This window comes from Enhydra lutris, unplaced genomic scaffold, assembly GCF_002288905.1.
Source record: "Enhydra lutris kenyoni isolate GAN:26980312 unplaced genomic scaffold, ASM228890v2 scaffoldscaffold14, whole genome shotgun sequence".
In the NCBI taxonomy this organism is placed as follows: Eukaryota; Metazoa; Chordata; class Mammalia; order Carnivora; family Mustelidae; genus Enhydra; species Enhydra lutris.
Genome location: NW_019154098.1, coordinates 9,186,823 through 9,201,359, shown reverse-complemented (window position 1 = coordinate 9,201,359; position 14,537 = coordinate 9,186,823). Strand labels below are relative to the sequence as shown.

General features: G+C 50.6%; 2 protein-coding genes across 4 annotated transcripts in view; one reads left to right on the top strand and one right to left on the bottom strand.

The window, feature by feature from the left end:
• LOC111146558 (thyroglobulin) overlaps positions 1 to 14,537 on the top strand; it is a 238,337-nt gene that overhangs the window by 166,061 nt on the left and 57,739 nt on the right. The window lies entirely within an intron of this gene.
• Positions 1 to 14,537, bottom strand: part of LOC111146559 (Src like adaptor) — a 33,360-nt gene that overhangs the window by 17,503 nt on the left and 1,320 nt on the right. Inside the window, exon 2 of one of the 3 annotated variants that reach the window (XM_022502147.1) lies at positions 3,386 to 3,483. In XM_022502147.1, coding sequence (XP_022357855.1) covers positions 3,386 to 3,446 — 61 coding nt within the window. In that variant the 5' untranslated portion in view covers positions 3,447 to 3,483. Of the gene's footprint in view, positions 1 to 3,385; positions 3,641 to 14,537 lie in introns of those variants that run through there. The other 2 variants (XM_022502146.1, XM_022502148.1) reach the window with 2 other exon arrangements.

Sequence of the window (14,537 nt, the reverse complement as noted above, 5' to 3'; positions counted from 1 at the left end):
GTATGGTCTCCATTACAGAAGTTGTACGTTCAGTGTAAAGAGATGAATGATCGTGTTCTGCCTAGAACTGTCTTACGGGCCAGATGTGGGATGAATAAGACCCAGGTGGGAAAGGTGGACCTAGTCAGAGACCTGAGGCACATTCCCTCCCAGGGCCCTGGACTGTCTGTGATAGCGATCACTTCCTGCAGGTGCTGGGAGGACAGAGCGTGGATGTGTGTAGAGCATTTGTCTGGCACATTATAAGCAGAGTCACTCTCATCATCCCCTTGTACAAGTGAGACCAGAGGGGCGCTACGGAGACAAAGTGACTTCTCTCATTTCTCACTGGGTGTTAAGACTAAAAGCTGGGTCTGAGGATGCGACCTTTCGGCTTAAGCCAGGGGGCTTATAAGGAATTCCACGGGTTGTTCCCCTCGACCCTCATCGAATTCTGATGAGTAGACCTGGGGTGGGGCCCAGCGATCTGCATTTTTGACAACTTTCAGAGGCTCTGATGCAGGTGGTCTGAGAATCATTCACTGAGAAGTGCAGGCTGGGCCCGAGACCTCCCTGCCCCCTTCTTCCTCCTCAGAGCCCCTCCCATCTCTTCTTTCCAAGGGCAGCCCCCTAGATGCTATGTAAATACCCAGCTTAGCGTGATCCCCATGCTTGCACAGAGGGGGTCTGAGCAGTGTCTGGGTTCACATTACAACCTAAAGATCTCGCTTTAGGACAGGGTGATAAAAGGTGAGGAGTGGGAAAAAAAAAAAAAAAAAAAGAACAAGGTAAGGTGGGGGGGAAATTATACCTTCAGATTGTCTTTAAGGTAGAAATATGTCATTTCCCAGCTACATGGGAGTTCCCTAGGTCCTAGTCAATTCTGTACTGTCTGTGTCTGCTCAGAGCAAGAGTTTGAAATAAGGATAGAATTGTAGAGAAAATGAGTTACTTGGGATGATTGGGAAGCAAGTCACGGAACCTCTAATTCGACTGCTTTAAAACTTTTTTTTGGGGGGGATGGGCATTTAGACAGAGCCTAGTGCAATCGGGTGACCTTCCCAGTGGAGTTTAAAAAAGTGATTTCCCCCCACATTTAATAATAACTTTGTGCTATCATTGCTGTGAGAAGGGAATTGTCCATTTGACAGCTGAGCCCTACCCTTCTTCTGGGAGGCCAAGTGACCTGCCCCAGGTCAAATGACTTCTAGGGGCAAGACTAGAAGCTCAGCAAGGTCGTTTGTCTCTGAGACTGCCCCATTCCTATCAAGTCCTCCTACTTCTGTGGATTTTGTGGTATTAGTCTCCAGGAACTAGAGCAATCAGGAATGTTCTAGAAAGCTTCATTTAGGAGCCAAAGGATGGACAAAGCTGCATTCCAAGGCATTCACCGTCCCCGCCTGGGGGACAATACACTCCTAAAAGCTCGGAAAAAGTGTCTGTCTACAGTACAGGCGGGCCTCCTGCTGATCCCTGGGTAGGGCCTGGGGCTTTTGGTGACTTGAATTCTCCGCCACTCAGCCTAACGTCAGAGGAAGCTCCACTTGTATGGGGCCAAGAGCTCTCAGCTCCCTGCACTACTTCCTGGGTGTTGGAGCCTGACCTATTGAGTAAGCGTGAGTGTTAGTTGAGTAGGTGCTTGTTCCAGAAAAACCCGAAACCCCTGTGGAGATTGGCTAGAGACTAATTAATGCAGCATCCACTGCAACCACTTTCCTCTCCTTCCTTCCAGTGGTTGGCAGGAAAAAAAAAAAAAAAAGAGGAAATCAAGTTAGGACTGATCACAAGGGAAACTTTTCAGGGGTGGGGGATGGAAAAGGCTGCTGCTCGTGCTTGATGTGGTTGCCTGGACCGCATACTGGGTCCGACCTGGGGAATTCTCTTCACCAGGGGGTGGAGGGCCGGGGAGACCCCTCGACCTCCTTTCTCGAGGTTGCCTCCCACCACCCACGCAGTGGAAAAAGAGAAACTTATTTCAAGAGAATTTGCATTCAAAAACTAAAGGCAAATGAGCGAGCCCTTGGAGACCCATGTTTTCATGGGGTTTGCTCAAGCATGGCCCCTCCCCCCCCACCTCCCTGGTGCGAAGACCACAGTACAAAATGGCCTGGGTCGGTGGGTGCATGCGTACGTACGTGCCTCCCGAGCACGCTTGGGTCCAGGGTGCTTTCAACAAGGAGCCCTGACCAGAAGGGGAAGGGGTTACAACCTGTGTCCTGGAGGGAGAGCGTTCTTTTGTCTTTTTCTCTTAGGCTTAAGGAGGGGCATTGGAACAGATAAAGGCTCGAGTGGCCCTGCCTGGGGACTGGAGAGGAGGGTTGGCCTGCAGGGTCTCTGCAGGCTCACCTGGGAGCCTCAGAGGGATCAGGAGACCCTGTGTAACTTGGCATCTCTGTTCTGGAAGCAATGAGAAGGAACGAGCAAGTAGAGACAGGGCGCCCAGCACTGTCCACTCTCAGCAGGGAGGACAGCGGACGTCTGTGCGTGGAAACTGTGCAGGGTGTGGGGCTGCAGGGGCGCGGGGGACTCAGGGCATTAGCAGAGGGGGCCAAGCACCAGCACCGTGACCTCAGATAGGAGGTGGGAATGTCCCAAGGAGACTCACCCTGGGGACACAGATGGATTGCCTGACCTCCTGATCATCCCTTTCCCAAGTCTCTCAAGGACCCACAGAGAGCGCGCCGCCACCCCACTCAGAGTAAAATGGGCTTTATTATCAGCCTTTGCCTTCTGCTTGCCAATGTCCCCATAGGGCTCTTTGGACAGTCTCCGAAAGGCTCCTGGGCTTCAGGGGTCTGCCTCCACCTAGCAGCGCCACGGGAAGCTGACCTCTCTCATCACCGCCTAACCCGTGGCCTTGTGCCCTCCCCCTAGGACAGCTGGCCCTATGATCCTACCAGTGGGACCCAGGATTCCTTTCTTTTCAGGAAGAGTTCCTCGAGCTAGTGTCTAGCTTCATCCAGTGGCACTGCAAACGCTTCTGCAGAGATGTGATAATAGTAAACCCACCGTCATATTCTATCGCGGCTGGCTGGTGGGATATGGTAAGCAAGAACCAGGGGCTCAGAATCAGCCTGGCCCCGGTTAGAAATCTGACTCTTCCCATAGCCAATCACACTGCCTTCATGAGACTCAGTTTCCCCACCTGCCAAATAAAGGTGGAGAGAGAGGTTCTCAGAGTTCCACCCCACAACGCCAGCAGCTGCTCAGGGCACCGCTGCTCCGTCTTTTTGAACATGCAGTCATGAAATGTTCACCACAAGCCAGGCAAGGGGGGTGGTACCAGGAGCGCCTCTGCACCCCGAGCCGTTTCAGCAGCTGTCAGCACCCGGTCACTGGGTCTCGGCCACGGCTCTCGAGCGGTGGAATCAAGCATCACACCCAAGATCCAAGAAGCCAGACTTACCATCTGGGCTGGGCACGGGCCTTTCTGGAGGTGCTGGGGTGGATCGCATGCTGTTGCCCATCGCTCTCTCTCCCTGGGCTGTCGAAGATGCTTGAAGCCTATGGCACAGGGGATACACACAGCAGGTCAGCCACGCGCCGACCCCTCTGGGTGAAGAATGACCCAGTTTAGAGTGCATCGTGTATCATTTTTCAGCAGCTCACTTCTCGAGGGGCGGGTGTTTTCATGTGAGGTTGAGATTCGTGAATGTTGGTTACATTTGCTCAGCCCTGGGTCTTTTATCAAGGGAATGACAGAGAAAACCACAGAGAGGGAAGTTGCGAGCAAATGCTGTTGGTGGCAGAAGTTTCCATTCCTCCGCACCCCGGCTGGCGGAAAGCAGCCAGCGGCGCCTCATGTGCAAGGTGAGGGGTGTTTCAGAGGGGCCACAGCCCCTCCCCACCCCACTCAGGACCCCGTCCCAACCCCCATGCATGGGGAATTGGGAGCACCTGAACCCCAAGGAGATGTCAGCTTGGCAGCCAGAGGGGGCTGAGCCGAGGGAACTTTCTGCCTCGACTTTCTCCTGCGAGCGTTTCTTCACATGCTCTGACCCACGGTGAAGGAGGGAAACTCCATACCAATGCTGCGTGCTTATGGCGCGCCCCATTTGCACATCCGCTGGGATTTCTGATTATTGTCTAGCCCCTATCTCCTTCACCTCATTTCGCGGTAAAGGCAACTGAGTCCCCAGGAGGGTAAGCTCTCGTCTAAGGTCACACAGCACGGATTTGGACGGCTGCTGCTGAGCCTCCGATTTGTTCCATACTGGTCTGCGTGTCCAAGTGTGGTGACCTTGGGCATGTTACTGACCTCTGCCTGCCTGTGGCAGGGGGTCGTGGCTGCAGAATTAACAGTTAAAGCACAAGAAGCACTGAGAGCATGGCCTGGCCTAAAATCCCTGTTAATGATTGCAATTTATAGTGTATTTTCAGATTGTCTGTAATGATAAACATTCGAATTCTGGGCCCTCGTGAGCATTTTAGAAGGGAGCTTAGATAATTACAGAAAACGTATCTTCCTGGGATCCTTGAAGCACAGAGAAGAAGGCCCCACCCATAGAGCCCTTTTTGTTGGGTGGTGGGTGAGGAGGAGCGTGGAAGGGCAGGGTCCACCAGCCCTTGTCCCCACCAACAGAAAATTTACACCCCCCCTTTCTTTGTCTGCAGTTTAGGGTGGAGAACTGAGTAACTTGAAAGGGCCCAGAAGGGGGCGCCTGGGTGGCTCAGTGGCTTAAGCCTCTGCCTTCAGCTCAGGTCATGATCTCAGGGTCCTGGGATCCAGTCCGGCATCGGGCTCTCTGCTCAGCAGGGAGCCTGCTTCCCCCTCTCTCTCTGCCTGCCTCCCTGCCTACTTGTGATCTCTCTCTCTCTCTCAAATAGATAAATTAAAAAAAAAAAAAAAAGGGTCCAGAAGTTGGCCCAACCCCCACCCTGGTCTTAAATCCTTCTTCTATGCACTGCATAATCGGATTCTGGAAAGATCTGTGCTCCCAGTAAGGCCTTCCAGAGACTGAGGGAGGTCTGTATCACTTCCTAATTTATCAAGGAGGAGGCGGGGCGGTGGGATCCTTCCTGTACCAGGAAACGAGAAAAGCCAAACTTCGTTTTGCTAGAAAGTTAATATATTTCAAATATTTACATAAAGAGTTCATTTAGAATCATGCTCTTCCTAAGATAATTACAAGCTTGCATGAACTGTAAGTCCAAAATGCACCACAAAAAGTGTGGCTGGAACGGATCCCACATCCAAGGTTAAAAACCCCATCTTCTTATCCTGTCCACTGAGAACGACAGAGATGGTTCCAGGGTGTTACCCCTCTGGATAGAAGCCCCTTGTTTCCCCATCTTACCTCCCTCTCCCTTGGCCCCATATAGCTGAAGGGATGCCTCTGACCTTGGCAGGGCCCTTCCTGCAAGCCAGGTAGGTTTTAACAACATCGCCCCTTGTCCCCAGCTCCTTGGCTGGTGTAGGCACTCAAGAAAATGTGCTCCTAAAAAGTCCTCAAAAACCATGCCAGTGGAGGGGCTGGGAGCCTCATTGCCTGCAGCTCGGTCCCGGGCCCTGAGCCAGCACCTGGAGAAAGGCAGGCCCCTGTGGTCCCACCCACCGGACTGGGACGACATGCCACCTCTGAGGCCCCACCTTAGGTCCAGGGAAGGAGCAAAGAAAGTCACCTCTGACTCTGAGGAGCTGGCTATCCCCCACCACAGAGCCGTGCCCCTGTGTGCTGTGCAGAGATGTCCTGCAGAGACCTCTGCCGCCCCCGTTATGCTCCCCGTGCTTTCTGGAGCCCCTCAGTCACCCCAGATCTTTAGCTTCCCTGAGTGTCATTACCAAGGCCTGGAGAAAGCGCTCAGGACAGGCTGGGGAGAGGTCTTCACAGGCATCCTGTCTGGGGCTGACTCTGAAACATGCCTGCTGTCCTCGTCCCTTTCCTCTCCCACGTGTCCCCATGCCACAGTGCACCGCACAGTCACTTGACTCCCCAGCTGTGCCGTTCTGCTCCCTGCAGCCTGACACTTGCACGGAGCGTCAGTTAAACACCAGGGCTTGTACCTTGAACCCCGGCTACATGTTGGGTGTCGACCCCCAGCTTGCAGACCTCCCACCGGCCCGGCCCTCCCGCTCCGCCTTCCCCTTCAGAGCCCCTTCTGGACCGCAGCTTCCAGCCTTCACCTCCCACTCTTTCCTTCCTTCATGCCACAGCTCCAGAAAAGTCACGGGGAAAGAAGACTTTGTTATCTATCCAAGTGAATTCTGACTTCAGTCCCTCCCAACAACTTTGTAACTCTTCTCAAGCCCGCGTGTGTGATTTGGGAGAATTTGTGGAATTGGGAACAGGAAAAAGAAAGTCTCGAGGTTTGCATTTTGCAGGTGGGAGAACTGAGTCCCATCCAAGAAAAGAAACATACCCAGGGTGGTGACACGCGCAAGGTCTGACACACTCCCTCTGCCCTGTTCCTCGCACTCTCGTCTCTCTGGTCTCGGGTCGGCACGCACGCGCCAGCCCACCGTATCCCGCGCTGTTCAGAGAAAGGTCTCGGCAGCCCTGAGTGGTCTGCTTGCTGGCTTCCTGTGCTCTCCAGGAAGGAGTTAACTTATCTGCGAGAGGCTTTCATTTGAGCAGAGTAAAAATGCCCCCGGAGACCAAGAGCCAGAGTCTCCCTAATGAAATGGCTGTGAGGAATCTGATTTAATCTGTGACAGTTTTATGCAGGGGCTAGAGTTGGGAGAGAGGGTAGGAGACACATAATTGCTTCTAGGAACAATAAAGAAAGGGCAAAAGAGAAATGAGTTAATTAACATTAGATCAGAACATTTGGTTTCTTTCTCCCTTTCCCTCGTGATGTCAGGGATCAGAGCTGGTATTTGCCCCTTAGCTTCCCCCGAGTCTTCAGACCAATCCTGTTTTCTTTCCGTGAACTTGGGCCTAAGTTGATTCTTCTGAAAAATGAGAGGAGTGAAAAAGATGGTCCCCAAAGACAGAGCCGCTTAGCCCCTTTTAATTCTAGGAATCAAGACTCAGAGAGTTTTTGAAGACAATTATTAGAAGGACGATCATCACTTTTCTTATCAGGTCCCATGGCAGAATCCAAACCCTGACTTCATCTTCTTCAGGGTCAAGGGAAAGCTGTTCCGATGTGTTCCATCCTCTGGTGGGCAATTGCCACCCACCGCCACCTCCCTGGGAGGCCGACTTGCCCCTCCCACTTCTTGGTGTGGAGGTCAGCTGTGAGCTCATCTGTTCACACTGGGAGAGCTGGAAAGGTGTGGGGTAGGGCAGCAGGAGGCACACCTACCTCTCCTGACTTTGGTGCCGATGTCTGCTGTCCTTTCCCGGGGACCGTGCCACTGCCTTTCTCCAGGGAGGAGGGAAGATCACCTAGGATCCCTGGGCAGGGCAGATGCAGGGCATAGAGAGGTCCCATGGCTGCAGGGAGTTACCCCTGGGGGTGTGGGAGGTGGCGGCCAGCACAGGCTGTCTCTGGCTAGGTTTCTGTGTGACCAAATCAGGGATCATTTCACTGTGTGTTCCACATTATCTTATAAATACAGGGGGCGGGCTTCTGAAAACCTTCCATTCTGGATGGTGTCCTGGGACCCTTCTGTGTGCTCTATCCACTTTGGGCTTCTAATGCCTGGGACTTGCTGTTGGAAGGGCGAGTAGCCTGAACCCCACACAATGCATTGAAAGCAGAGGGTTGAGGGACCCCAGCTGTGGGAAGACGGGTCTGGGCTTTGTAATAAAACCAGGAACAGTTGGAGAACCTGGATGACATGGTTTAATTAATATAGAAATCTACTTAGGGATGCAGCCTTCTGTTTTGGCTTAGCAAGTTCCCCCACAAAGAGTGGCTGTAAGTCCACTGGCTTCTAAGGAGTGGAAGTGTGATGGCCCCAGGGGGGCTCCTCACTGTCCACCACACCGGGACCCCAAAGGTGGCAGTAGTCCCTGAGGCCGCCACCCCCACCATAGCTGATCAGCCCTTACTCTGTGCCCAGCACCAGGCGAAGCATTTTCTAGCCATCATACCCTTGTCACTCACAAGTCCCTTTGAGAGGTGAGATAAGTTTTGTAACTGGTCCAAGGTTCTATGACTGGTAGGAGGGATATCTGGCCCCCAAAGCAGCTCTGTCAGATTCTAATTGCTGAGCTCACAGCCTCCATGAAATGTTGCCTTGCTTTCTTGCCCTCTGGTGCAGAGAGAAATGATTTTTTTTAGGACTCTCAAAGTAAACTTCTGGAACCATAAACTTTGGGAGGAGACTTTAATACGAGGGGCAGGGAGGTCTGGAAGGGTCTCTGGTCGTCAGCTGGCAATGTTTGGAACCCACGTCTGGGGATCTGGTTGGAGGGGAGCAGAAGGGACAGGAGAGAGAGAGGCAGGGAAGGTGAGCTCAGGCCTCAGCTCTTAGGTCACTTGCTGTGATCAAAAGAGCCGGAGTGAATCACATGGAGTGCTTTCCACCCTTTCACAGTGTGAAAGAACTGATAAATGCTACAGGGGTCAGGGGGAAGAAACAAGAAAAAAATAGCTGACACCATCCCAATTTTATAAAAAAAATAAAATGCATATGCATATATGTATAGAAAAATATGAAAGGAAATTATTTCCAAGATGTTTGCAAGGGCTCTCTCTGGGTAGCAATTTTATAAGGTAAACACATCCATTTCTTTTTTACACCTTTCTAAAATCTCCAGATGTTCTCCCACATGCATGAATTGCTTTTACCACCAGAACAAGACCTTGGACAGAATAAGGAAGACTTGAAAGGGTTTTTGAAGGCAGCAAGCCTGAGTTCGGATTCCAGCTCCCAGCCTCCTGGCTGTGTGTCCTTTGGCAAGTTACCGCACTCTCTGAGCCTTGATTTTTAAACACACACACATGGGGTACAAATACGTGTCCTGCAGGTTTGTTTTGAGGATTGGATTACAGATCCCATCTGAAGCAGGGATAGGTTTGATAAAATCAAATAGCCATAAGCTTCCCCAACCTGGATCTCTTGGTGCTACTGGGGGTGCCCAGCTAACTGCTTGCAAGCTTGAGCAAGTCTCTTCACCTTATTGGGATCTCAGCGTTCTGAAATACGACGGGACAAGGGTTGGGACGGATGATGGCTCATGGCCCTTTTGCCTCAGTGGCCTGTTCACTGTGACTGGTGCCAGGTCCCTGCCCAGCTGACTTGGGACTTGCTCAGTACCACTGGTGGTCTTGTGCTACGCAGCAGGAACGAGAAGAGCCAGAACAGGAGCTTGGCATGGGCTGGTTTCCCTCCCAAGGATCTTGCAGGATATCCGGGGGGCACCCCACCACATCCTGACCTCACCCAACAGGCGCACCTGCCCCGTGACCCACATTGTTCCCTGCTCTCCTCTCTGGGCAGGTGCAGCCACGGCCTGTCCCCCTTACCCCCCCCCCCCCAACCCTACCATGTTCTCTTTTCCTGGGGCTCCTGGGGCCCTGGGCGGAGCCTGTAGCTAGCTCAGAAAAGTACCCGCATGCTCCCTGTCCCTCCTCTTGCCTGACTCAAAACCAGAGGCTTTCAATTGCCATTTGGAAGAGACCTTGGTATCCTCTCATCCAAGACATTCCAAACCTAGTGGTTGAAACCTGTTTTATGAGTTTCCCCAGAAGCTTAATATGTAACATCAATCAAAGCAAGCTGCTGGTTGGGGACTCGGGGTTCAGCACTGCTGCCGCTCTACTCCTCCTGAAGGGAAAACCCAATCCCAGGATATATAAAGCACCAATTAAAAAATAGCCATTCAGTGCCTTCATATTACAAAGAAAAGGCTCAGAGAGAGCAAGCAACCTGCTCAAGGTCACTCAGGAAGCTTGGACAAGGGCCATGACTCCCTGTCCAGCACTCTGTATACCGTTCTGCCCAACCCCCATGTCCACGAGTCTGTGTTCTGGCACCTTCTGCACCTGCATGCCCAGAAAGGAATCTCCTATATTATTAGGCTGGCAGGGAATCTCAGCTTTACCCTAAGACAGGGATGGATGCATCCTAAAAAACATTTTATGCTCATTTCAGGATGCATTGGGACGAAGGCTGATTTGGGGTCAGTTGGTGCTGAAGCAAACTTCAGTCTCACCCCTTAGTACCCCACTAAGCCTCTTTCTGTTGTTTGTTTTCATTTAAAACGTGGGCATAGCCACCAATGCCTTGCTGGGGTTTCACAAGGAAGGATTAGGGAGAGGAGGTATTACAAGATGTGCAAACCATGGGCTCTGTGTGGCCCCCGTCTCTGCTGACAGGGGCCGTGCCACAAGTAAGCAAGGGCCTTGGGGCCAAACCTGGTGGCTGTCTGTGCCATGTGGTGTCCTGCATGGTGAGACGGCCCGAAAGTCAGTCCTGACTCGGCTTTAATACTTCATTGTGTAAAAAGAAGAAAGTCCCTCTTCTCATTTGTTTCTTTTCTAGATCAGTTTTTTATGCTCAGAGGCTGATGTAAATATATATATATATATATATATATATATATATATATATATATGACCCAAGATGACATCCTAAATACCGGCAGCGAAAAGAAAAGTGGTAAAGACACATATTTGGTATCAGATTACACAGATACACAATTACACAGAATGGGAAAACTATAAATATGAGCAAGCTTTTTCTTTACCTTCCAAATCTGGCTACTTGGGAAATACAGGTTTCATCAGAAGTAGGGGGTTGAGGCAGATTTGCGTGTAGACATGAGAGGTCACCTGGATACGTGGGCCCAGGGACGTAAAGTTAGTGACTTGTTTCCTATATCACATTTCACAGCAAGACTTAGTTGGGCTTTTTATTCACAAACATGAATCAACTCTGTGGCTCATAACCTTATCACGCGAGATGGAAATTGATAGCTTGTTAATAACCTCATTTGCATATGCTAAGCCACCTACTCCAGTGTCCCTGCCCCTCGCTGGGGATCACTCATCACAGCACAGACTTGAGGGTCTTACCCCGGGGTGCTCAGACGGTTCCCCTAGTGGGACTGGGGCACCAGTCTTCCTACAAAGACCCCAGGATGTTTGCATGTGCTATGGGGGGGGTGAACTCTGAGATACTCTTTTTTTTTTTTTTTTTCTTTTTTCCACCTCCCCGGGAACCTTGCATTGCCTTTTAAGTAAATTATAATTGTAACAGTTACTTGTGTGATTGTTCAAGGAAAGGCTGTAAGTAAAGACAGTGGTCAGATCTGGTTTTACTCATGGCTGGAACAAAGAAGCTATTCCAAGAGGGAAACAAAATGGGATAGGTGGAAAGTGGAAAAACAATGTGCACTGGAGAGAGAGAGTGGGTGAGTGGTGACCTAGTAAATTGTAACAGTGATGGGGGGGTGGGAGGGGGGCTCTACTTGGTTGGGTTTCATTACTTCCATGGTGTAAATATTCCCACTGTGGCTGATCTCAAGTTTGCAATGTGACCTCACCAAATGCGGAGTTAAGAGATGGGTGCAACGGGCCCTCACAAGCCAGTATGCCCCTGGTTCCAGGCCCCTGTGGCATGAAGAGACTTTCTTCTGACAATTGTCCTTATTTGGAACAGGTGCCTGAAGACATCCCCGTTGTATCGCTAGAAGCATCCCCTACATGGAAGGTCTCAGTTAGGTATTTGAACTACACTGGCTCATCTGATGCCCCAAAGAGCCTACCATTTTGTACAGGAAATAGAGTCTCAGAGAGGTTGAATCACTTGCTCAGGGTCACACAGTTCATTCGGTGGTGGTGCCAGCTTTCAAACCCTGATTCTTCTGACTGCCAACTCTGATTCCTTCCACCACCCTCATCCTAGAACAATAACATTTTTAATCTTTTAACACACACTCAGAGAGTTAGCATTGCTGGGGAAGCCAGAGAAGCACACAGGCCTGGGAATCTGCATGTTACCTGCCCAGGTCCTCAAGTCCCCTTGCTGCTCAAGTCAGCCAGTGCTGCTCACGGATAGTGGCCAGCCAAAGAGCCAGCTGTCCGGCTCTCCCCTCACACCCCTGCCCCTCTGCTCTGAGCCTGTAGGCACTGAGGGTAAGCTGTCAACTTCGAGTCATTAGATCATTTGAATGGGTGACTCCAGCCCTGGGATGAGGGAGAGTTAACCCCTTTCCGGTCCTTAATTTTTCTTAATTTTTACTTCTCACACATTGCATCTTTAGAACCCACAGTGGGCCTGACTAACCTCTCAGAGACTTGGGGCAAGCCACTTTCATTCTTTGGGTGTTAGTTTGCTCCCCTGCAAATAACAGGTAGACCAGATGGAGGGCTCCCTGTGTTCATCACAGATCCATGCCAGCTCCCCACAGGGCCGAGTATATGGCAACAGAAGAAAGACAGGAGCTTACTGTGTGTTGCAGAAGTGTTTCAGCAGTACTCTCCATTTGACTCTCACCACGAATCTATGTAGGACGCATTGTTATCATTATGCCTTTTGTATAACTGGGGAAACCAAAGCCAGGGCATTTCTGAAACCTGTTGGAGGTCACCCAGTTGGTAAGAGGTGGAGGCAGGATTTAAATCCAGGCATCTGGCTCCAGAGCAAGGCTCTTAACTATGTGCTCCTAAGCATCAGGGAATGGATGAAGGATTGTACAAAGCTGAATCCATCCTTTCTTATGAGAAGATTATGGCGTTACTCTCTTTTTGGCGTGCTAGAGAGGTACGTAATGGGCATTCCGCAGATGGACCCTGAGGTGTATTGATAGAGCCTAGATCAAGAAGTGAGTCTGACACTCCAGATGCTGGGAGTTTGCAATCAGAGGGTGTAAGGAACAAGTGATTGTCCCTGTGACTTGGAGGCCATGGCTGGGGGAAGGGAAGGAGTGGAGAAACTGGCAAGTCTGCATATTGGGAAGGGCCTGGCTACTGCCCAGGATAACGAGAGAATTACATTGCACGAGCTTCACTAGCAAACCCCTGCTCTCTGTCCTGGGCCCTGTTTGTTCCCTTCATGGCACACACCATAAGGCATTTGTTTCTCTTTAAGTGTGTCTTACCCAACCCCACCCCAGCTGTAAACTTCCTGAAAACATGGTCCCTGTCTAGTATATTCCTCAATGAAAAACAACAACAACAACAACAAAACCATGTTACCTAGCTGGTGGCTGGCACATAGTAAGCATTCATTTCATTCAGTTGAGGTCCTGAAGGTATCGTCTTTAAAGTGCCTGGAACAGCGCAGCGCGGCTGGACTGTACTTTTGCCCCTGTCTCCTGATGCTGTTCCCCGGGCCCCACCTGCCACACCGCAAGGCCTGCAGCCACGGTCCCTGCTGCCTGGCCAGTGCCATGGAGGAAAGTATGACTTTGCAAAGCTGTATGACAACAAAAGGGAGCCACTGAACCTTCGAGGCCCTAGGGTTTCTGTCTGTAGCTCAGTTACCCTAATGAAATAAGCCCCCTCCCTTGGTGGTTCTCAGATGGGAGGAAGTGGTCTGGACCCAGGGTACTTATTTCCTTCGGAACGCCTGGGGAGCTGAGAGGGAGGAAGTCGGTCACACGGTATGGCCTCAATGCATATTTATTAGGGGAAGGGAGGGATGGAGGAATGGATAGCTGTACTCACAGGGCCCCACTCAGCTTGCTGACAAGAACAAAATAGTCTGGCCTGACATGCTGGAAAGGCTTAATGAGAATTTTTAGCTCTAGCCTCTGTCAGATCTGGGGGAAATAAATTCTTGCTGAATGTGCAACGAAAACTGAAAAACAACAACAACAACAAAAAGCAATACCCTTTATGAATGCACGAAGCTGGTTAGGGTTTACCACAATGGAGACTTACTAAGTCTTAAAAAAGAGACCGTCGCCTTGGTAAGACAATGCCAGGTCCCAAACTCAAGACGGGGGAGCCGTATCTGTTACAGCTGCATCATACGGAGAAACTAGCGAAATAAGCATTAAGAAAAATCAAGGAGCGTCCTGCTCTGTAGCTGTGCGATTTGATTCGTGGTATGTAATGCTGTCTGTTACCGGACTGTCACCTGGGGCCGCCTGAGGAAGCGGATGTCCTCTCCTTGTCTGGGTCAGGAATGCTATCACTAGCTGCTGCTTAATGCTTACCATCTCCTATATATGACATATAGTCTAAACTTCCTACAAACGTACAAGGTCTTCCTATGCAAAGGAAACTAAGACTCAGAGAGGCAAAGGGGCATGTTCAGAGTCACACAGCTCCTTGGGGGCTGACCCAGAATGTTGGCGCAGGTACAGCTAATGACATCATTGACTTTCCATGAGACCGCCTTGCCGCCCTGACTCTAAGATCTGTTTCCGACACAGAAGTCTAAATGGATTTTGATCTATTTCATAGGTTTTTAATATTATGATTATACTTTTCAGGACACATTTAACACTCTTGAATACCATTCTTCTAGCTGGATAAAATCATTTGCAAAGGATGTTGCTGGAACTTTGATTTGGGTTTACTTCGCCAGTTTTAAAAGGACCATAGCCCAGCTTATAGGTTGATGGCTCAGCGTCTCAGAGCAAATTACAGAATTTGCAGACTATGGGGATATATTTCTCTTGAAATAAAGAGCACTGGTTTGGTACACACTTTTGTCCTTCATGTACTTGCTGTATCGGAGACTCTCCCCTCCCCCACCTCAGCCCTCGGAG